This window comes from Bubalus kerabau, chromosome 1 (assembly GCF_029407905.1).
Source record: "Bubalus kerabau isolate K-KA32 ecotype Philippines breed swamp buffalo chromosome 1, PCC_UOA_SB_1v2, whole genome shotgun sequence".
Lineage (NCBI taxonomy): Eukaryota > Metazoa > Chordata > Mammalia > Artiodactyla > Bovidae > Bubalus > Bubalus kerabau.
The window spans coordinates 212,953,879-212,975,517 of NC_073624.1; the positions used below are offsets into that span (position 1 = coordinate 212,953,879).

The window sequence follows — 21,639 nt, forward strand, 5'->3', positions numbered from 1 at the left end:
GGTGGGCGGGGGCGCTGACGTCAGACCCGGGCCCGGGCGCCGGCGGCCGCTCCCCCGCCACATCCTGGTGGCCGCGCTCGCAGCCGGGCCGGGCCGTAAGCCGCGCAGCCGGGCAGCCTCGCGCGCAGCCACCGGGGAGCGGGCGGGGGCCATGCGGCGGCCTTGAGCGCGCCGGGCCGGCGCCGAAGAGCGCGCGCGGCGGGCGGGCGGCCGAGCCGGCGAGGAGTCAGCGCGGGGCGGCCGAGAATGGAGCTGAGCCTGGAGAGCCTGGGGGGCCTGCACGGCGTGGCCCACGCGCAGGCGGGCGAGCTGCTAAGCCCGAGCCACGCGCGCTCGGCAGCAGCGCAGCACCGCGGCCTGGTGGCGCCCGGGCGCCCCGGCCTAGTGGCCGGCATGGCGAGCCTGCTGGACGGCGGCGGCGGCGGCGGTGGCGGGGGCGCCGGGGGCGCGAGCGGCTCGAGCGGCGCGGGTGGCGGCGCTGACTTCCGCGGGGAGCTGGCCGGCCCGCTGCACCCGGCCATGGGCATGGCCTGCGAGGCTCCGGGCCTGGGCGGCACCTACACGACGCTCACGCCGCTGCAGCACCTGCCCCCGCTCGCAGCCGTGGCGGACAAGTTCCACCAGCATGCGGCGGCCGCGGCCGTAGCCGGGGCACACGGCGGCCACCCTCATTCGCACCCTCACCCGGCCGCCGCGCCGCCCCCGCCGCCCCCGCCGCAGCGCCTGGCGGCCAGCGTGAGCGGCAGCTTCACACTCATGCGCGACGAGCGCGCGGCGCTCGCCTCCGTGGGCCACCTCTACGGGCCCTACGGCAAGGAGCTGCCCGCCATGGGGTCGCCACTGTCGCCGCTGCCCAATGCGCTGCCGCCCGCGCTGCACGGCGCCCCGCAGCCCCCGCCGCCGCCGCCACCCCCGCCGCTGGCCGCCTACGGCGCACCGGGCCACCTGGCAGGGGACAAGCTGCTGCCGCCCGCCGCCTTCGAGCCGCACGCCGCGCTGCTGGGTCGCGCGGAGGACGCGCTGGCCCGCGGGCTGTCCGGAGGCGGCGGCAGCGGCGGCGGCGCGGGTGGCGGGAGCACCGCGGGGCTGCTGGCGCCGCTGGGCGGGCTGGCGGCGGCTGGAGCGCACGGGTCTCACGCGGGCGGCGGCGGCCCGGCCGCGGGCGGCGGCGGCCCCGGGGCCGGCGCGGCGGCGGAGGAGATCAACACCAAGGAGGTGGCGCAGCGCATCACGGCGGAGCTGAAGCGCTACAGCATCCCGCAGGCCATCTTCGCGCAGCGCATCCTGTGCCGCTCGCAGGGCACGCTCTCCGACCTGCTGCGCAACCCCAAGCCCTGGAGCAAGCTCAAATCGGGCCGTGAGACCTTCCGCAGGATGTGGAAGTGGCTGCAGGAGCCCGAGTTCCAGCGCATGTCGGCGCTGCGCCTGGCAGGTAGGAGCTCAGCGCGCACCGCCCGACCCTAGGGGTCCTGCGCCGGGGGGCTCCCTAGCACCAGGCAGTGCGTCGGCGGAGAGTCCCGGCCCCCTCCCCATTTGGCCTGGCACTCCGCCGCCCGCTAGGGACCCCCTTGCAGGAGGTGAGAGCGCGATCTTCGCCCCTGCCCGTCTGTACCGTCACCAAAAGGAGGGAAAGGACTGTGCCGCCTTCCCTCCCCTACGGGAGTCTACACTCGCGCTCAGTCCCTCCAGGAACTGGGAGTGGGGTCCCTGGGTCCCTTCAGACTGCTGGAGGATACGCAAGTTGCCAGCAGGGTCGCTCATTGTGTGTGATGTGTGTGTGTGTGTGTGTGTGTGTGGCGGGGTGGGGGGGGGGGTGTGATCCAGTCGTGCCGCCGCTCTCAGCTCGGAGTGCCACCCTCCTCCCCCCGAACGGCCCCTCACTGCTCCTCCCGCTCCGGGGGCAGAGTGTAGGAACCGTGCACCGAACACCGGCGCCTCCGCAGCCAGGGCCGGGCCCGCGCTCAGCCCCCGGCCCCAGCGCGCGCTTCTTTGTAGCTGGGCCTCCGCGATCGATAGCCCCCTCCCCCCTCCGGCCGCTGGCAAAGGTCACTCGAGAACGGGCGGGGGAGGGGCGGCCCGGGGGACCCGCGGCCCGGAGGCCTTCACACCCCAGCCGGCCGGCCGCCCTCCCCGCGCGGTTGCTCCTGGCTCGAGTGCGCGCACCGAACCCGCCTCTCTTTTCCATTTTGTGTTTCTGTCCTTTCTACTCTCTCTGTCGGGGCAAACTGGTATCTATTTCTTTGCTCGATCCACATTTTCCTCCTTGTCTCATTCTTCCTCGTCCTCTCTGTCCTGCTCCCCCTCTACCTCTCTCTGCCTCCTCATCTTACTCCCACTGATGCTCATTGACCCTCTTCTCCCTCCCAGCTGACAACAGCAGGGTCCACACCTGCCCCCAGCCAGCCGCCGCCCAGGACCCCTTCTGCTGAGTAGGAGGAGTGCAGGAGAGCCCCCACTCTCACCGTGGTGGCCTGGCTTGGGTGGGGAGGGTCTTTTCCTGGCCATTCTGGGGAGGGGCTGCAACCACCCTAGCCATGGGGACAATAGCAGCCCCAGGCACCTGATCGATCGCTTCTGTGCACAGGGGCCAGAGGGGCTGGATGGAGTGGGCTAGGGCTCAACCAGCCGCCCCTGGAGCGGGGAGGATGGGAGGGATTTGGCTGTGTCTGCAGCCTTCTGCTGTGAAGACTGGGTTGCCAGTGGGGGATGGAGAGGGGTCCATGTTATTTGCTCCCCTCCCCCAGGCCACCTGGACAACCTGGGGCCCCTGCACCTACACGTGTGCCTCAGTTTCCCCTCTGCAGAACAAGGTGATTGAGCCTCCGATAGGCTTCCTTCATCCTCCACATTGGGGAATAAATCCTCCTTTCATGTGGCAAGTGACCAAGTGCGTGGGAAGGTTGCAATGAAATGTTAGAAATGGCATCAGGAACCTGGACGGTCTTGTTTGAGGACAGGATCCACTCTGTCCTGCCCCACCCCCCCTCGTGACACATGCAGTGACACAGGTGTGTTCACAGGAGACACTCAAGCACACCAATGCACAGTCATGGCCTGCTGTGTGTGCGTGATGCAGGTGACATTAGGGAGCAGGCCAAAGGCAGAGTTCTGACACCACAGATACTAAGAGGCCCTTGTCGAATGGGGTCACTGGTGAAGTCTGACTTACCGCCACTCTGGCCACCTTTGGCCTCCTCCCCAGAGCATGTATTTCGGGGACATTGTGTCTGACACATGTGTACCCAAAGGACACACACCAGTTTCCTTTTTTTTAATTCCACTGTCACATCATGTAAGAAACAGAACCCGTTTGTGGCATTCGAATGGCACATTTCGGGGCCATCCAAGAGGTTGATGAGGGCGTCTTACAATAGCAGACCTCAGGGGAGAAGTCCCCGTGGGGGTGCTGCTGCGGGAGAGCAGCGCCAACCGGCAGGGGAGGGAGGGCGGCCCGCGCTTGCATCCTGGCCGGGCCTCCCTGACTTTTGTGGCGGTAGAGAGCCTCCTCGCCTTTTTGAGCCTCGGTTTCCCCATTTGGACTGGGACTCAGAATAGCGACCGTCTGGGGGCCCCTAGGGGAAATGCAGGGGCTGAGGGCAGGGCCTGGCACATGCTTAGGTCCAGGGGACACTAAACCGCGACACCTGGCCTGTTTCCGTTGTTTCCCCAGGCCCCTGCCCACTCTGATCCTGCCGCCCGCCTGGTCCGCGCACCGGGCCCTGGGCACCTGCTGCACCTTGGGCGCCCTCAGGACCGCGTCCAGAGCGCGGGGCTGGGCTTAGAATGTTAGAGGTGGCTGGGCCGTGGGGTAATTAGGAGCCGACAGGCGGAGAGGCCTTTAGTTCCGGTCGCTGCGCAAATGAAAAGCGGTTAAGTGGCGGCAAATCGCAGCGGTTAGGGGGAGGTGGCCTGGCTCATCTCTCCCCCACGCGCCGCCCCGCACGCGACAGCCTGAGGCGCCTCCAGGCCGCCGACCCGCACTGTCCGACCCCGGCAGGCCGCACTCATCGCCCTTCCTCCTCCCCAGTCCCCATCCTGAGCCCAGCGAAAGCCGCCCGCCATCCCCGGACCGACCGGCAGCTCCGCGCCCGGGTCCCGCCCCCGCGCGCTTGCGGGCCTCTGTCTCCGGCCTCGCTTCTTGGCCCAGCTGCTGTGGGCGTCCCGTCCGGGTGTCCTCCCCACCGCCCTGGACCAGGAGGCGGTAAGGACGGAGAAAGACACACGCAGAGACAGGCAGAAAGACACAGAGGTAGGTAGGGAGAGACAGTGGCAAAAACAAAGTGAGAAAGACAAAAAAAGACAAAGAGGCAGAAAAGGAGACTGGAAACGGGAGGTGACGGCTCCCAACGGCAGCTCCTCAGCTGGGGTCACTCGTCTGGAACCTCACGGCTCCCAGCTCCTCCACCTCTCTCCTTCCTCAGGAATGAGGGACTGTTTAAGCCAGTTCAGATAATGAACCCACTTTACAGACCACTGAGCCAGGGCTGAAAGGGACGCACTTGCCGAAGCTGCACAAGCAGGGGGACGTGGAGCCGGCAGTCCTCTGGGATTGAGGACTGAAGGGGGATTTCTTTCTTTTGAAGCACCCAAGAAATCTGGCCAGGTAGACCTCAGGGTTCCCCACTCCGTTGCTCCCAGACCTATCTGTTCTTTGCGACTCAGTTTATCCATCTGTAAAATGTGTGCACTGGGGTAGACAGGCTCTGGGTCTGAATTCTGAGATTCTGGGGACGGCCCATCCTGCAAGGCCCCAACCCCATTGCCCTGGTGGGGTCTCACCCTGCTCCACCTTCAGGGTCCTTAGAGCCCCGCAGCTTCCCAGCCGCCACCTCTCGAAGCCCTCCCTTGGAAGACTCCGTCTCAAACGGTAATTACGGAAGAGGGGCTGGGGGAGGGGCTGACGGACTTCTCTGCGGGGGCGGGGTGGTCGATGAATTCGAATTACCGGCTCTAATTCATCACCGCCGCCTGGTCGATAACTTCGGCCGTCTTCAAATATTGTTTAAATTGCAACTCCGGAGGAAAAGTATTTTTTGTAACTGATCAGAGAATATATATAAAATATCAGATGGTGGCGATTGAAGGAAGGGTCCCCTCCTCCTGGCTCACTAGTGAGCCCTGAACCCAGAATCCCTGAAGGATGAGGGAGACCCCTGGTGCGGGAAACTGAGGCAGGGAGGGAGCCATTTCTGGAGCTGAAGCTGGTGGGCACAGTGAGGGCAGTGACCAGCGGCTGGGAGTCTGGGGGGGACGGTGGTGGAAGGGGAAAAGACACATTAACTGCCCCTCCCCCCAGACTAGGACCGGCCTGTCCCCCACCCATTCTGTATCCAACATCAGGTGTTGGAAAGCTGGCGGGCAGGTGGGGTGGGGGCTTTCCTAGGCTGAAGAGACTCAACTCAGAGGTCTACTCTGGGAGGACTACTACCCAAACCCCATAAATGCTCTGCCCACCCCATCCCCCAAAGGCCAATGTACCTTCTGTAAAACTTGACCTTGAGCCAACCACAAGGGCCCATACCTCTTACAGACCGTTTAGGAAAGACATCCTAGCTGAGAACTTGGATAACTGGCCTCACCTGGGTTCTATCACTAACTCATCCTGGGCAAGGGTCTGAGTCTCAGTTTCTTCATCAGAGAAATGGACAGAATCAAGTGCCACCTCCGAGGTGCTTGTTGAGGTTTTTCTTATCAACCCGTTCCCCACCAGAACCCCTGAGGACACATTCACAGGACCTGCACCCTGAGGCCACATTGCTTACTCACCCTCACCTGCTCACACCACATCTCCTAGTCTGTAGGGAAGACCCAGGTCACCACCGGCAGTCTGTGCTTCGTGGAACCCACAGAGAGTGGGCAGGGGAGCTGGAAGGGGGTCTGGGACCCAGAGGGGACACTGCAGACCCCGCCCCGAGAAACAGGGAGTAGGGGGAGACTGTCTGGGGCTGTGGGTACCAGAGCCTTGTGGGTCTGGGTACAATGCCAGGGGCCCCCACACCAGCCCCCCTTCTAGAACACAAGCCCCAAGTGGGGTGGTGCCAGCTCCCTACCCAAGTTCTGTGATTCTGGCTGTCAGATGCGGAGGGGGCTGTCTGGGGTGCTCAGAGCCCTCCCCCTCCCCTAGGAATGAGGGACTGTTAAGCCAGTTCAGATAATGAGCCCACTTTACAGACCACCAAGCCAGGGCTGAAAGGGACACTCTTGCTGAAGCTGCACAAGCGGGGAGATGTGGAGCTGGCAGTAAGTGGGGCTTGAGTGGCTCAGGCTCCTATCCCACTCAGGGCCCAGCAGAGACAAAGGCTGGGAGGAGAGCTCAGTGGACTGAAGCCAGGACTAAGAGGAAGGCTCTCCAGGTTACATCCAGGTCCAGCTTACAAACACTTGGGTGACGCTTGGGCCAGGAGGGAAGGCCTGCACTTTCCTCCTGACACAGAGTTGGACAGACTCCTGTGCCCATGGGAGCCCCGCCAGGGACCACCAGAGACACTCGAGGGGGTGGGGGTGGGGTAGAGGGGGAGTGGAGGTCGAGTCCCAGTGTCCTCCTGCTGAACACAGAGCCACCTGCTTCTGCTTCTCCTGACTGCCGGCCCTCAGGGGGAATTTGGGTCACTGAATGTCCAGCCTCCCTGGACCCCAGGTCAGAGAACTCATTCCTGCCTGAGAGACTGGATGGTCACCCCCACGTCACAGAGAAGCACACAGAGGTCCTGGAGCTGGGCTTTGGCTTCTTTATTCTGAGTCTCCTTAGCTGAAAATCCTATGCTATGCTATGCTAAGTCGCTTCAGTCGTGCCCGACTCTGTGCGACCCCATAGACGGCAGCCCACCAGGCTCCGCCGTCCCTGGGATTCTCCAGGCAAGAATACTGGAGTGGGCCGCCATTTCCCTCTCCAATGCATGAAAGAGAAAAGTGAAAGTGAAGTCGCTCAGTCGTGTCCGACTCTTAGCGACCCCATGGACTGCAGCCTACCAGGCTCCTCCGTCCATGGGATTTTCCAGGCAAGAGTACTGGAGTGGGGTGCCATTGCCTTCGGGCTCACCAAGACAGGGCCATTTTCCCTAGCCTCCTCCGACGCCCCGACGCCCCCTATCAATCATCACCACTCTAGTCGGAGCAACCTACCTCTGGCCGCCTCCTCCTCCATGCTGGTCTCCAGGCTCCACCCCCTCCCCTGGAGTCCTCTCCGCAGCTGGAGGGGGCTCACCATTCTTCTTCTTAATACCATGCCTGGTCGCTCTCCAGATCCCAGAAGTGGAGGCAACTTTCTGTTCTGCCTCAGTGCGGGTGGAAACACCAAGGACAAAAGGCTGGGAGGCGGCAAGCCAGAACTGCTGTAAGGATGGAGGCCGGCCCCTATGGCTGGAGTCTTTGTGTGTAGCAGCGAGCTCGGCTTAACCAGGGCAGCTTAGGCTGGTTTGAATCAAGTTTTTAATTAAATATGGCCCTTGATCAATAAGGAAGGCTGTGCTCCTAGAGGAGGAGAAATGCTGGTCTGGAGCCAGGACCAGCCTGGGAGACCCATCTGACCTTGGGGTGTCCTGGGGCACCTGCGGCCTCAGTTTCCCCTTGGCCAAATAGGTGTAGATATGAGTGGGGCCGGTATGCGGATGGGGCCAGGATGTGGGTGGGGTCAAGATGAGATTGGGGCAGGGTCCCTCCTGCCTCCTGTCTTGCTCTTTGGACTGATGTGGGAGTGGGCGAGGGGCTTAGACCTAAAGAGTCACACGCACCAAGCCACAGATTGGCAGAAGGAAACGGACCAGTAGGGCGTCCATGACTGGCGTGGGCCGCCGGAGAGAAAGGACGGAAGTGTAGACGTGCCCGGGACGCAGTGTAGAGGCGCATGGGGAACTTAAGCGGAGATGCAAAGGAACGGGGATGTGAGGGTAGGTCCTCACGGGATGCGAGTAGGCGCCCACACTAGGACAAGAGAGCGCAGTCTCCGGCTCAAGTCGGGTCTGGCGATCGGAGGCAGCACCGGGCGCTGGGGGTGTGGGGAAGAACCCCCTTCTCTCTCCTGAAACCGCTGCGAGCGGCCAGGAAATATTCATGGACCCCCAGCTGGGCCGCCTGACCACTTCTCCACACCCTCTTCCAGGCAGTTGCTGTCCCACCCCTACTCCCTAGTGCTGGGGGGTTGGGAGAAGGTCGCGCCCGCTAGCGGTGACAGGGTGGGCAATTGGGGGCCTGGTGCAGATACAGCAGGGTTCATGCTTCTCTACGAAACCGAGTGTGCCCTGGGGAGGAAGTCAGTGCCTTGGTTCCCGCTGCCCCAGGCCGCCGCCGCCCCGCAGTGCCGGCCAAGCCGCCGAGGGCAAAACCCGGGCCTCCGCGTTCCGCCGTTCTGTCCGCGGCGGACGTGGGATCTCCCAAACCTTAAAAGGATCAAGCATGCACCTGCCTTCCACAGCTCGGCGGGAGGTGGACGCGCGCGGCCCAGTGTAAGGAGACCGGAACACTGGCACTTCACACCCGCGGCGTCCCAGCAGGGTCACCGGCGGCGCTCGCATCCCACCACTCGGGGGGAAATCACATCTCACCCAGGGGTAGCCGTGTCTGGGTTCGCCTCCCTCCCGGCCCCAGAGCGGCGTCGGACTTGGCGCGCTCGGCTGTGCGCTCGCTCGGAACGTCGGGTCGCTGCGCCTGGAACGCAAACGGTTCAGCGCGGGGGGACAAGGGGCGCTCCCAGAGAGGGAGGCACTGGCCTTCGGCAGCTCGGGTCGGTGACCGTGGACAATGCGTGTCCCCTGAGCACTTCCGTTTCCCCAAATGGAGACTAGAATCCGCAGCCGGCTAGAGCACAAAGTGGAAAAAGAATAAAGCTCCAGTGCGTTGGGGAACCTCGACAAAGACCCTGCTCGCTCCCTCTGCCTGCCTTCTGCCTCCCCAGCCTGTTCTTTTAAAAAACGCTGTGTTTTTTTTTTTTTTTCAAACAGCGGACACATTCGCCAAGTCCTCCTTTCTATAAATCCCAGTTTCTATTTCTCCTTCTAAAGAGAGGTGACACTTAATCCAGCACCCCTAATGCACGTTCTTTTCTTTTCCTCTTTTAAAAAAATACCACCGAAAGACCACCCACCCCCACGCTCCCGCAGTTCTCCTGTGCTTTTGCTTCCTGACACGGAACATCCACATCAGGAAAGAGAGCGCCTCGGAGGCCCTTTTGCCAGCTGCGTAATATTCTCTTTGGCCGTTCCCTCCTTTCTTAAACCACCTCCCCGCCCGGTGGACACCTGGGCGATTTCAGATGGTTTGCGGTCAGCCCCAGGCAGCAGCGCGCACGTGCACCGCCACCATTTCGCTTGTGACTTTACTTGTGGCTGAGTTTGCCAATCACTGAGATGCTTCCCCTACCCCTCCCTTTTCTGCGCTTCCCCCCACCCCTCCCTTTTGTGCGCTGGCCTCTCTACGCTTTTACTTATCACCGGTTCCTTTCCTGTCATCTTTTTCAAATCCATTTCCAACTGCTGGCCGCTGTGACTGTTAACAGTTTTTTTTTTTTTTTTTTAATAAAAGCTCTGTGTGCGCACTGATGCGGTTTGCCCCCCCCAACCCCCCCCCCCACAGTGCCTGAATGGGGAGGGGGTTCGAGGCATGAGAGTTGCCCCTGGACACCCCCAGCGTCCCCCATCACAGGCATTGCAACCACCAGATGGAGCCCCCCTCCCCCCCACACACCAGGGGCAGCCCAGAGTCCAGTGGAAATGCTCATTTCTCTGATAAGTCTTTGAAAGGCTCAGAACTAATTTGAAAATGCGGCCATTAAAATCCCATCAGGGGAAGGAGAAGGGGGAGGGATCGAGGGAGGGAGAGAGGGAGGCTGGGCGACAGCCAAGGTGGTTCAGATGCTGGGAGATGGGAGGTGTAGACCTGGCGGGCAGGGGAGGAGAGGACGGAAGGAGCGGGTGTGGAGATCAGGGAGGCAGCAGAGGCAGAGGGGGCTTCTGAGGCTTCCAGAGGGTCCTCCGTTTCCCTGGAGATGACTCCGCCCCCCCCATCCATGAGAACCTCTTACTGGGGCCTGCAGGGATGCAGGGTATGGATAAAGAGGATGGAGGTATGAATGTGCTCAGCTCCCCTCCTAGTGGCTCACTGTGTGACCTTGGGCAAGTCACTCACTGTCTCTGGCCAGAGGAGGCCAGCGGGGAATGCTCAAGGCAGACAGCCCAGTGGGGACAAGCCACCAGGTGGGTGTATCAATGTGCCCCACATCTGGGGTTGGGCAGCTGGTGGCCGGGGTGGGATGTGTCGCCAAGGAAACCAGTCATCATCCCAGCCGGGGACCTGGCTCCGTATTGAATTGTCTGCTCCAAGAAGCTGAGCTGAGCTCAGAAGGTGGCTGGAAGGAGGGGACAGCGAATCCAGCTCCTTCTCCCATACCCCAACCTGTACCCAGGTGGATGGACACTGTGGGGTACAGGCTTACGTACGAGACCAGGGGGGCAGGGGGCTGACAAGAGCAACTCTTTGGAGACCTTGAACACAGCACAGAGTGCCACACAGAGGGACTGAGACAATGCTCCTAGGTCGCTGATTTTGGGGGCCACTGTCTGGCTGCTGTTGTCTCCTGTCAAACCCAGCCTTTCTTGGGGGGTGTCACCCTTCTAGTGCGACCCTGGCTCCTGCCTTGTCTCCCTGGGCTTCACTATGCCTCTCCCCCGTTGTCCCCAGATGTCAAGCTCGGCCTCCTATTTTACCCTCCACGCCCAGATCTGTTCCGACCCAGGCAGCCTCAGGTCTTCCCCTACAAATAGCCCACCCACACCCGCCTCCACCCCCGCTGCACATCGGGGCAGCCATGGGTCTCCCTGTATCTCTGATTGTTTGGCTAGCATGTCATCACATCAGATCGTGTCAGGCAGGGGCTGCATCACATCAGGCAGGGGCTGCATCCATCTTACTCACTGCTTTCCCCAGCAAAGCTATCCAAACAGCACACACAGTAGGTGCTTGATAAGTGTGTGGAGAAAGAGCTAGTGAAGAGAGGAGTGATGGCTGCAGGCCCACCCTGGCCTGCATTTGGACTGCTGTACGGTGGGACCCCCACTTCCATGGACGGATGGGGACATCAGGACCAGGGTTGTAAACCACAGAGTGTATGCGAAGGGCCACTTGGCCCCTGGAGCCTGCTGACCAGGAAGGACAGGGTGGCGGTGGGGGGTGGGGGCAGCTAGCAGTCCCAGGACAAGAGCAGATAAGAACTGCCCTAGGTCTCGGTGGCCCATCCTGCATTCTGTACACTCAGACCCCATGGGCTCAGGGCCACCCATACTGGCTGTCACACCCAGAAGTCACATTATGCCCTTGGCTCTTCACACAGCACCCTCCATCTGATGTCCACGCTGTGTCCACTACACCCTCCAGGCCAGCTGCAAGCCAAGGTCACGCTGAGGTCTGGCTGGCCCCTTGGTGTTCCTGTACTGCCCACTGACCGGCCTCATCCTCTGAGCCCTCCCACACTGTCCCTCCCATCCACCTGTCACACTCACGGCTCTGCCTACCATCATAGGTCACTTGCTGTCACTCACACTTGTGGTCTGCTCTGCATGGACACCCTCCCAGTGCAGCAAAGTGCACTGCACACACCACCTCCCTCTCACACCTCTGTCCACCTGGCCGGGCCCTGTGTGTCCTCACACAGGCACATCCAACAGACAGGGACAGACAGCCCATGTGGTCAGCTGGCTGGGCTAGGGATGGCCCCGGACAGGCATAGCGGGGCCACTCATTCTCCAGGTCACCCTGGTGGACCACAGCAGGCCTCCGGAGGAGGAAATGGAAGGAGGAGGGAGAGGATGAGGGATGAAGATGCTGAGGAGCCTGAAGGGGAGGGGGAGACTGGCAGGAGAAGGGGAAGGAAGGGAGGAGAGAAGGAGAGGGGTTGTCTGGGGAGAAGGAGGGGGAAGGCAGCAGCGGTGGGTCAGACAGGAGCTAACAGGTGCAACCCCAGCTCCACCCAATGGGGGCCTGGTTCTCCCCTTCCACTGAGGGGGTGACTGAATCCAGGGCCCCAGCTTCTCCCTGGCGGACTGCAGACAGGGTGCTCCTGGGGTCCCACTGCCTTACCTGGCCCTCCAGGGCAGTGGCCACCAGGTCTCCCTGTGCAGGGTATTCCAGTCTGGGCTATTCCCCCACCACCCACAGTGGGGAGGGGCGTCAGTCAGTGGAAAGACACAGCCGGCCCACAGCCTCCTGTGGATCCACTCTGTGCTGGACATCAGAGGGTTCCCAGGGGAGGGAAGTGGGTCTCTGCTGAGGGTGAGGAGAAGAGTTTCCTGGGGCAAGGGCCACTGAGTCTGGGCCTTGAGGGATGTGTAGGAGTTCTTTGGCTGAGGCAGCCCTGCTCTGAACCTTGGCCTCTCCATCCCTCCCCTCTCCAGGAAGATTCCTGGGAAGGTGCTGAGGCTTGAGGCATGTCCTGAGGCGGGGAGGCACTTCACAGCTGCACTGCAAGTGGGGGCTGGAACCTAGCCCCTCCCCTGCACCCCCAGATGGGAGCTGAGAGCCTCAACTCAGTGCCATCACCCTATTCAGGACTTTTCTGGCTAAACCCGTTCGCAGAGCCTGGCAAGGCAGGGCTCATGACTAAGACCATTTTCCATGTGAGGAAACAGGCTCAGAGGCAGGCACCGGACAGTAACCCACGGGGTGGTCGGTCTGACTGCCCCCTTGGCTCCTAGAGGTGAGCAACTTCCTAGAACGGCAGGAGGCAGGAGGGACAGAGGTGCTGTGCGGGTAAGCCTCAGAGAGTCTGAAATGAAAGGGAACTTGAGGGTGACCCCCACTCACCTCCCTTTGCCATTGCCGCCGGGATGCGGCCCAGCCTGGCTGACCCTGCTTCCCGGAACCTCGCCCTGTGCTGGGGCGGGAGACCACTGCCTCCTGCCGGTCACAACGGGAAACTCGGGCCGGACCGATAGAAAAGCCCACCCTTAGCCCTTGAGGGTTGGAGAAGGAAATGGTAACCCACTCCAGTGTTCTTGCCTGGAGAATCTCAGGGACGGGGGAGCCTTGTGGGCTGCCATCTATGGGGTCGCACAGAATCGGACATGACTGAAGTGACTTAGCAGCAGCAGCAGCAGCCCTTGAGGGGTGCCCTTAGATCAGATCAGCTCAGTCGCTCAGTCGTGTCTGACTCTTTGCGACCCCATAGGAGCAGGCTAATTTGGAAAGGGGCCTCTTTTGTATCCCCTTGGATCTCCTCTGGGACTCCCAGGAGCCAGCCCCAGACCCTCCTCATCCCTGACTCCAAAATGACTGACAGCAATGAGATGGGGACCCTGGATGCTCTAAGATCATGGAATCTGGCTCCGAGTATCCGATTCTCCATCCCTGAGGTCATGGAGGGTGGACAGGAGAGAAAGTTGGAGCCAGAACCTTCATTCCCTGAGAGAATGGTAAATACTGTCGGGGAAAAGGAAGAAAAAAGCTGAGCAGGGAGAGAGTTTGCAGAATTAAATTGGAGAGGGGGGTCAGGATGGACCTCGCAGATGAGATGAGAGCTTCGAGTGAAGACTAGAAGGAGACGAGGGAGCCATGAAGAAATGTGGGGAAGAGCGATGCAGGCAGAGGTGGCAGCTAGTTGAAAAGGCCTGAGGTTGGACTGTGCCCGGGGTGAAACCAGTGTGGCTGCGAAGCTGTGAGCTGAGTTGGGGCAGCAGGAGGACATGAGAACAGAGAGACAGTGGGGGTAAGGGGCTGAATGAGGTGAGGAGGGGGCGGATAGCTGACGGCACACTGAAAAATGTTTGAAGGAGGCAGAGGGTCCCAGTTTTGCAGTTGAGACTGAAGCAGGCCTTGTAAAGGAACTGACTCCCAGGGTCCCTGAGAGACAACCCCCCCCAAAATCCCACAAGCCAGCCCAGCTGGCTCCTCCTGTGCTGTCATGGCAACCATGGTTAGTGGTGTGGGCCTGAGTCTGGAGCCCCTCCCTGTCCCCCCACCACAAGCTGGGAAGCCCTGGTAAGGGGACTGGGCTATGTACTCCCTGTACTAGTCACATACAGGGTGAGCCCTATGATGGGGTTTGATGGTACAAGTGAGGGTATTGGAGGAGACAGTTTTGGAGGGGATAAAATGGATGGTGTTAGGAGTGCAGGTGGAGGAAGTGATGAGAGCAGAGGTGGTGTTGATGGGGTAATGGAGGTAGACTGTGGACGGAGGTGGTGCTGGCATAGGTGGCGGTGATGGTGGAGGAGGAGGTGATGCTGGTAGAGGTGGTGAAGGTGGAAGTAATGGAGGCAATGCTGGTAGGTGGACACCATGGTGGTGGAGAGGAGGGCAGAAGAGGCAGCGGAGGTGGAAGTGATGCAGGTGGAGGAGATGGTGATGGTGGAGGTGACAGAAGCAGAGGTGATGGAGGGCAGATAAGCGACTCTGATGGGGGAGGAAGAAATGGAGGTGGATGAGCCGCTGGGGGAGCAGGGGACGGTGGAGGGGATGCTGGAGGAGGCTTCCTAGGCACAGCACAGTGGTGGTCCCCAGGGGAGATCATTGCGGGAGAGGTAGGCCTAGAACTGGCAGGGCAGTGTCTGGGGGCCGTGGGTGGGGAGGCCCCAGGCTGCTCCCAGCGGCCCCTCTTCCCCAGGCTACTTCCTGGTCAGTCCTCTCACAGCCTCTGTTTTCACTTCTGTGAAAGGGGCCCATTCCCTGTCCTCTCCTTCTCCTGGGGCTGCCTCCAGGGACTGCAGCGGTTTTGGGGCTGGACTAGAGTGATCCTGAGTGCTGGAAGGGATATTGGTGGGCGGAGGAAGCCGCTCTGAGCCGCTTCCCCTACCGCACTGACACCCCCGCGGGGCCAGGGGCCTCCAGGCCGGCGCCGCTGGGGGCTGTGGGGGATGAAGCGGTGACAAAAGCTGCTCGCGGTAAACAGCTCCGACTGGAGCCCGGATCGATCCGGGCTGTGAGGAGCTGTAATTAGATTGAACGCCCGGGAAGCGGGGGGAGAGCGGAGCCTCTTTTTGCTGTGATCGACAAAACGCGAAGTTTTTTCACGACTCTGCTGTGGCTGGCCCCTCCCCCAGCCTCCGCCTCTGAAGCCCCCACTCGGCTCTGGATTGGACAAGAAGGAGGTGGGTGAGGAAGAGGCGACCCATATCTTACCTCCCTTCCATCTGCCAGTCAACCCTGGCTCCTGTCCTGTCCCTGCCAGGACCTGCTGGGTGACTCTGGGCAAGTGGCGTACCTTCTCTGAGTAGGAAAGAATCTCCTTGCCTTATGGAATTATCTCAAGGATGAAAAAAAACAAAAAAACAAAAAAACAAAACAGCACATGGAAGGCCCTGGACTTGTAAAGCTCTTGCAGGCTTTCTGAAAAGTGTATCTCTGCCCTTCCTATAAATGCATGTTGAGTTTGTGAGAACAATTCTGAGTGAATGAAAGCATGAATGAATGAATGAATTGAAGGTCACAACAGGTGGCAAGAATGTAAAGGCCTGGGCTGAGTTTTGACTCTTCCCTGATGTTGCTGCCCGAAATCCAGCTTTTCCTTAAAAGAATGGGGATGTGGCCTCCTCTTGTGAGCTTCACAAGCTGGCCAGGTCCAAGGAGATGAGAGGTCAAGGTGGTTCCTGGTGCTTCCTTTCCGCGTTTCTTTCTTTTAAAATTAATACTTATTTTTAATTGCTTTACAGTGTTGCATTGGTTTCTGCCATACAGCAACACGAATCAGCCATAGGTATGCATATGTCCCCTCCCTCCTGAACCTCTCTCTCCCATCAAAGTTTCTTTATGCAGATAAAACATGAATAAATGTTCCCTCTCCCCACTTTGTATACAAAATGCTGCCTGGTACATGGTTCATCTCCTAGGTTTTACCTCATACAGTACTAGGATTTCTGTCTCCTTTCTTGTACAGCTGTTTGTTCTTCCAGGAATTTATGGTTGCCTATCACAAACTCTCCCACATCCTCCAACAAAAGGCAAAACTAACACCTGTTAGGACATCTCCCCTTTCTACTTCTGTTGGTGCACCGGCTCTGATCTTGGGCTGATCTCTTGTCCCTGGTGCCTTTGTCCTGCTGTCTTTCAGGGTCTCCCTTCTTCATATGGGATATCTCTTTTCTTCTAGATTGAATCGCATTTCCTGAATCCCACATCTTCCTTTTTTGATTTACTTCCTCATGTTGATGAAACATGCCCTCTAATAGCTTTCTGAGAAGAGGGTACACAGAAGTCAACTTTTGGAGACCTTGAATGTCTGACTATATCTTTAGTCTACCTTCATGCTTGAGTTTGGCTGGGCACACAATTCTAGCTGAATATAGATTTTGCTCAGAATTTTGAAGGCATTGTTCCACTGGCTCATAGCTTTTGAGAAGCCTAAAGCCACTCTGATTCTTGGTTCTCCAAATGGCATGTGGCTTTCCTCTCTGGGAGCATTTATCTTCTTTTCACCCTGGGTCCCTGACATTTCACAAGGGTGAGCCTCAGGGAGTCTTTTTTTAATTTATTGAGCTGAGCATTTCATGAGCTGTTTTAAACTGAATTCTCATGTCCTCCAACTGCTTCTCAGGTGGTGTAGTGGTAAAGAATCTGCCTGCCAATGCAGGAGACACAAGAGATGCGGAGAATCCCATGGATAGAGGAGCCTGGTGGGCTACAGTCCATGGGGTCATAACGAGTTGGACATGACTGAGCACACACACACACACACACACACACACACACATTATTCTAATCATATTGATATAATTTGTTTGGGCTTCCCTTTCTCTAGTTTTGGATGGCCTCTTGCTCAGATGACAAACCTGCACATTCATCCTCAAACTTTGTTATCATCTTTCCCTCATTTTTCATCTCTGCATCCACTTGTATTTCCAGGGATATTTGCTTTATGTTCCAATTCTTCTTCTTCTTCTTCTTTTTTTTAACTTTTTGGCCATGCCACATGGCTTGTGGAATCTTAGTTCCCCAACCAGGGAATGAACCCGGGCCCTTGGTGGTGAAAGCAGAGCCCTAACCACTGGACTGCCAGGGAAGTTCCTATGTCCCAATTCTTACATTGACTTTATTCCTGCTATAATATACTTAAATTCTAAGAGCATTGTCTGCCCCTTTCATGGTCCTTTCTATTGAACAGCATCCGGTTCTTGTTTCATGGATACAGTATTCTTCTCTTACCCCTCCCAGAATCTGACTTTTAATTGCACCTATCTTATCTGTTTCTTCTGAGAGCATCAGCCCCCAGTCCTCCTCCCATTTTTCTCACTTTCTCTCTCTCTCCTTCATTAGAGGCTTTTTTCTGAAAAGTCCAGTAACCTCTGCCTGCCACTCTTATTTAATTATGAAACCTGAAACAGCCAATTAGAAGCACTGTGTGTTCCAGGTCAGAAGAAGCCAGAAAAGGAAGTGGTGCATCAGTTCAAATGGAGGGGGGGACTTAGGGGCGAGAGGGGGAGCTGTCATCACTGAGAAATGAGCCACAGCACAGGGGACATTCACTTATTTTTTACGGATGTGTGTGGACATTGATCTGGCATGTCATCTGGTTCAGACTGTTCCGGAACCAAAAAACCCCAGCTTGGTATGTGGTCCCAGCAGGCTACCAGGGCTGGCAGCGGAGACCTGCTAGTACAGCCTGTGCCACCAGCCACTCTGGGGGTGACAGAGTCACTGGGGCAAGTGTTTTGTGGGAAGGCAGGATGGGGTGGGTGTCCACCACCCACTGTCCCTGACTGGTGTGTGGACAAGGAATTGAAACCCTGATGGAGTTTTCGCTGATGTCCCCAGTCCCCAGGTGGAGGTAGCCAGCTTTGGCTGGTGAAGATCATGTTTTCCATCCACTGGCCCCACAGCATTGAGGGGAGGGGCCCGCTTTGGAGCTGGTGCAGGGGGGAGCATGACCATAGGCTCCACCCTAGCTCCACCACTCTGAGATGCTGCCCCTTCTCCTCTGCAAGCTTCCACCCACCACAGGGGGCTTCCCAAGTGGCTCAGTGGTAAAGAATCTGCCTGCAATGCAGGAGATACAGGCAAACATGAGTTCGATCCCTGGGTTGGGAAGATTCCCCTGGAGAAGGAAATGGGAACCCACTCCAGTATTCTTGTCTGGAGAATCCCATGGACAGAGGAACCTGGAGGGCTACAGTCCATAGTGTTGAGAAGAGTTGGACATGACTGAAGTGACTTAGCACACAAGCACTGACCGTAGGGCGGCCTCCTATGCCTTCCCCGTCATCTGGGCCAGGTGGTTCTGGCAGAGGGAGGGTTGGTCTAGCAATTCCCCACCTCCAGAAGTTCCCTGGGGGACCTGAGGGGTGCCAAGCCTTGGTCTCAGCCTGCTGGTGGAGGGAGGCCAGAGTAGGGACTCAGAGATCAGAATCAGACCAAGTGGATGACCATGTTAGCTGGATTCTGGATCCCTAAGCTGATCAGGCCCCAGGTCAACAGGGAAGGAGACATGGATTGTCACCTGTCTTCCGAGAACCTAGTTGCCCCATCATTCCAGGGGGATGTTCCTGGGGTTTGTGACGCAACCCCCCCCCCCCACAAAGAGGTATTAATTAACCAATTCTTTCACTCAGGTCTACACTGAGCCAAATAACTCACATGTAGGGTTTCCGGGTCATTTCCCCCAACATCCCCCCAGGTGTGGGCTGCAGGAGGGAGGGCAGAAAGCCACCAATATTAGTTGTACTCTTGAGGTCAGGATTCTTGGGGGGTGAGGGGTAGTTTGGGGACATGAGGCTAGGAGGGGCTCAGAATGCAGAAAGGGTGTGGGAGGGCGTGACGACCTGTGCCTGTGGAAGTGTGCTCACACTATGTCCCCTTCTTTGTCTCCCCTACCCCCCCATCTGCCTCCTTTGTCTCTGTTCCCCGCCCACGACTGTCTGCCCCCCTCTCCTTCCATTACTGGTGGTCTCTATCGACCTACTGCCTTCCCGCTGCCTCCTGCTCTCTGTGTCTCCTTGTCTTTTTGGCCCTGTCCCCGTGTCGTCTCTCCATCTCTCGCGTTTCCCGCATTTCTGTTTCCTGATGTCTCGATGCTCCGGGACACGTGGCCTGTCTTCTCCCGTCCGGCCGCGCGGTGGCGCCGCGTCCCTCTCGCCCCCCCGCCCGCGCTCGCCCGCAGCCTGCAAGCGGAAGGAGCAGGAGCAGCAGAAAGAGCGCGCGCTGCAGCCCAAAAAGCAGCGCCTGGTGTTCACCGACCTGCAGCGGCGCACGCTCATCGCCATCTTCAAGGAGAACAAGCGGCCGTCTAAGGAGATGCAGGTCACCATCTCGCAGCAGCTCGGCCTGGAGCTCAACACTGTCAGCAATTTCTTCATGAACGCGCGGCGCCGCTGCATGAACCGCTGGGCCGAGGAGCCCGGAGCTGCCCCCGGGGGCCCCGCCGGCGCTGCCGCCACCTTCTCCAAGGCCTGAGGCGCCCCGGCTGCGCGCCCTCCCAGCCTCCACGGCCCGGGCGCTGCCCCCGAACCCACATTCCGCCCCCCCACCCCCGACTCCCACCCTGCCGGCCCGGAGACCTGCCCCAGGGCGCACCTGGAGGGGCTGCCGACCGGGCCCCCACACCCAGGGAAGGGACGCAGCACACCCCCAGCCCAAGTGCACAAAAAGGGTCCCCCCTCCCTCCGTCCCCATCCCCTTCAGGCCAAAGGAAGCCCTCCACCCCCCGAGAGGGAAAGGGGTGACAGAAAGGAGCGCCCCGGCTCCCTTTCAATTCAGGAAGCCCGGGGGGCCTCGAGGAAAACCAGGGCTTACGTGTCGTCCCGAAAGCGGGTCAAGAAGCACATACTAGAAACAGAAACCGGGTAATTTCAAAAAGGAATTTAAAGAATAGCCACTCCTTCGCCAGCTCCCGCCCGCAGGAGGGAGGCAGGAAGGCTTCGTCTCCAGCGGTGCCCCACGGACCCTCCCCCAGAACTCAGCTCTTCCGAAGTCGCCAAAGCCCACGTGGAGCTGGATGCTCGCGCCGCCCCCTCCCCCCACCAAGACCACCCCCGATCCGCTGGCAGAACTGCCCCCACAGCCAAGAACCCAGCCGCCCCTCCCGACGGCCAGGGCTCCTTGTGCCAAGAATTGCCTGCCTTAACGTCTGGGGAGGGGCCTGCCTGCAGCGGCTACCGGTGAGCTCCCATCCCTACCCAGTCCCGGACCGGAAGGGACGGCAGCTCAAACAAGCGGGTAATTCCAGAGGCCTCTGTCCCAGCATCCCTCTGTCCGGGATGCACTTTACCGCTACGCACCTTGATGAATGATGCGGGGGGAGACAAACCCCAGGCAGCGGAAGAAAACACCCAGATTCCACAGAGAAGCGGGCCCCGGGAAGGCAGGGGCGCACCTGAGCTCCTGAGCGCTGGGGTCGCGGCGCCACCCTCGGCTCGGAATCCTCTGGAACTTGCCCCACCTGCCAGCGCTCCGGGCTGCGGCGCTGAGCCTGCAAGGGCGCACCTGTGCTCCTGCCTTTTCTCCAAAGAGAGAAAGAAGAGGATGAACAAGGTGGAATCTGCTTGCTGATTTTTGCCAAAAGAAAAAAAAAAGACAAAGGGGAAGGAAGGGTCAGAAATGAAGATAAGCACGCCCCCTCCCCACTCCCCCCTCCTCCAGGTGACCTCCAGGATTGGCCGGCAGCTGGATCCCAAGAGCCTGCTCCCCGCCAGCCGGGGGTTCAAGAGCTGGAGGCTAGAAGGAGCCTCTTCCCGCACCCAAACCCGGCTGACCCCGCCGCCTCCCAGGGAGGTGGCCACCCCCTCCCACCTTTGAGAATGCAAGAGACACTTCTAGTGAAATGCCCCTCCCCCTCCCCAGGTAAATGCTACCTCACTCAAATGCTCATGTCTGTGATTGGAAAAATCACGCCTGATACCAAAGATTCCCCCCGCCCCACCCCCCGAGGACTTGTGCTGGATGCTAAGATTCCCTCACCCAGGTAGCAGGTGTGAGCGAGGGTCTGCTTCGGGACCCCGCTCTCCAGGTGCTCCCCCCACCCCCCGTCCCCCACCAGAGAGAGCAGAGAGAGATAGACAAAGAGAGAGAGAGAAGAGAATGAGAGAGAGGGAGGGAGAGAGGGAGAGGGTGGCGAGGTCGATGAGTGCCTTTTTCTTGAACCAAAGACGTGTGTGATGTTCTCTCGTCCTTATCGACTCGCTGTTCTCCCCGCTTTTCAAGCAAGCAACCGGATCTGAGTGATGCTTCTAGAACCTTTGGGTGTTGGGGCAGAGTCCTGAGAGTCCCCGTTTCCCGCTCAGCAACTAACTCCTCCCTTCAGACACACACATACACACTCCTGTGCACACGCCACTCACTGAGCTGGGCGCTGGGGTCTGAGTGGGCTCGGCTCCTCCCTCCACCCACTAGGGGTACCTGGACCCCACTGGCCAGAGCAGCTGCTAGCAGGGTTCAGGGCTTCTCTGCAGGTTAAGTCACTTGCTGGTCCTGCAGTCAAGGCCCAAAGGTCAGAGGCCAGGGCCTGGGTCTTTCCCCTGCTGGACACTTAGGAATTGACCTGGGACCCTTCCGGGTATCAATCCCTTAAGCTTCACTGACGCTGGTCACAGATACGTCCCTCTCAAACACCTTATGACATGTGCACACTTGCGCTTTGGCACACACACCATTTCCCTCCTGACCCCCCCACCCCCAACCTGGCCAGGCCCCCTCCCCCAGTCCCCCCCTCCGCTCGACCCAATTACCCAG

At 59.4% G+C, this 21,639-nt stretch overlaps 1 protein-coding gene across 1 annotated transcript; it reads left to right on the forward strand.

Moving 5' to 3' along the window:
* The first annotated feature begins 246 nt into the window (after positions 1 to 246).
* Positions 247 to 19,365, forward strand: ONECUT3 (one cut homeobox 3). The gene is made up of 2 exons (XM_055566771.1): positions 247 to 1,432; positions 19,073 to 19,365. The coding sequence occupies exons 1-2, from the start codon at positions 247 to 249 to the stop codon at positions 19,363 to 19,365; spliced, it is 1,479 nt and encodes a 492-aa protein (XP_055422746.1).
* The last annotated feature ends 2,274 nt before the right edge of the window (positions 19,366 to 21,639 follow it).

What these genes read in the sequence shown, in the direction of transcription:
- ONECUT3 (XM_055566771.1), top strand. Translation starts at nt 247, where the DNA reads ATGGAGCTGAGCCTGGAGAGCCTGGGGGGCCTGCACGGCGTGGCCCAC. An exon ending in GTCGGCGCTGCGCCTGGCAG is followed by an intron (nt 1,433 to 19,072) that starts GTAGGAGCTCAG and finishes GCTCGCCCGCAG; the next exon opens with CCTGCAAGCGGAAGGAGCAG.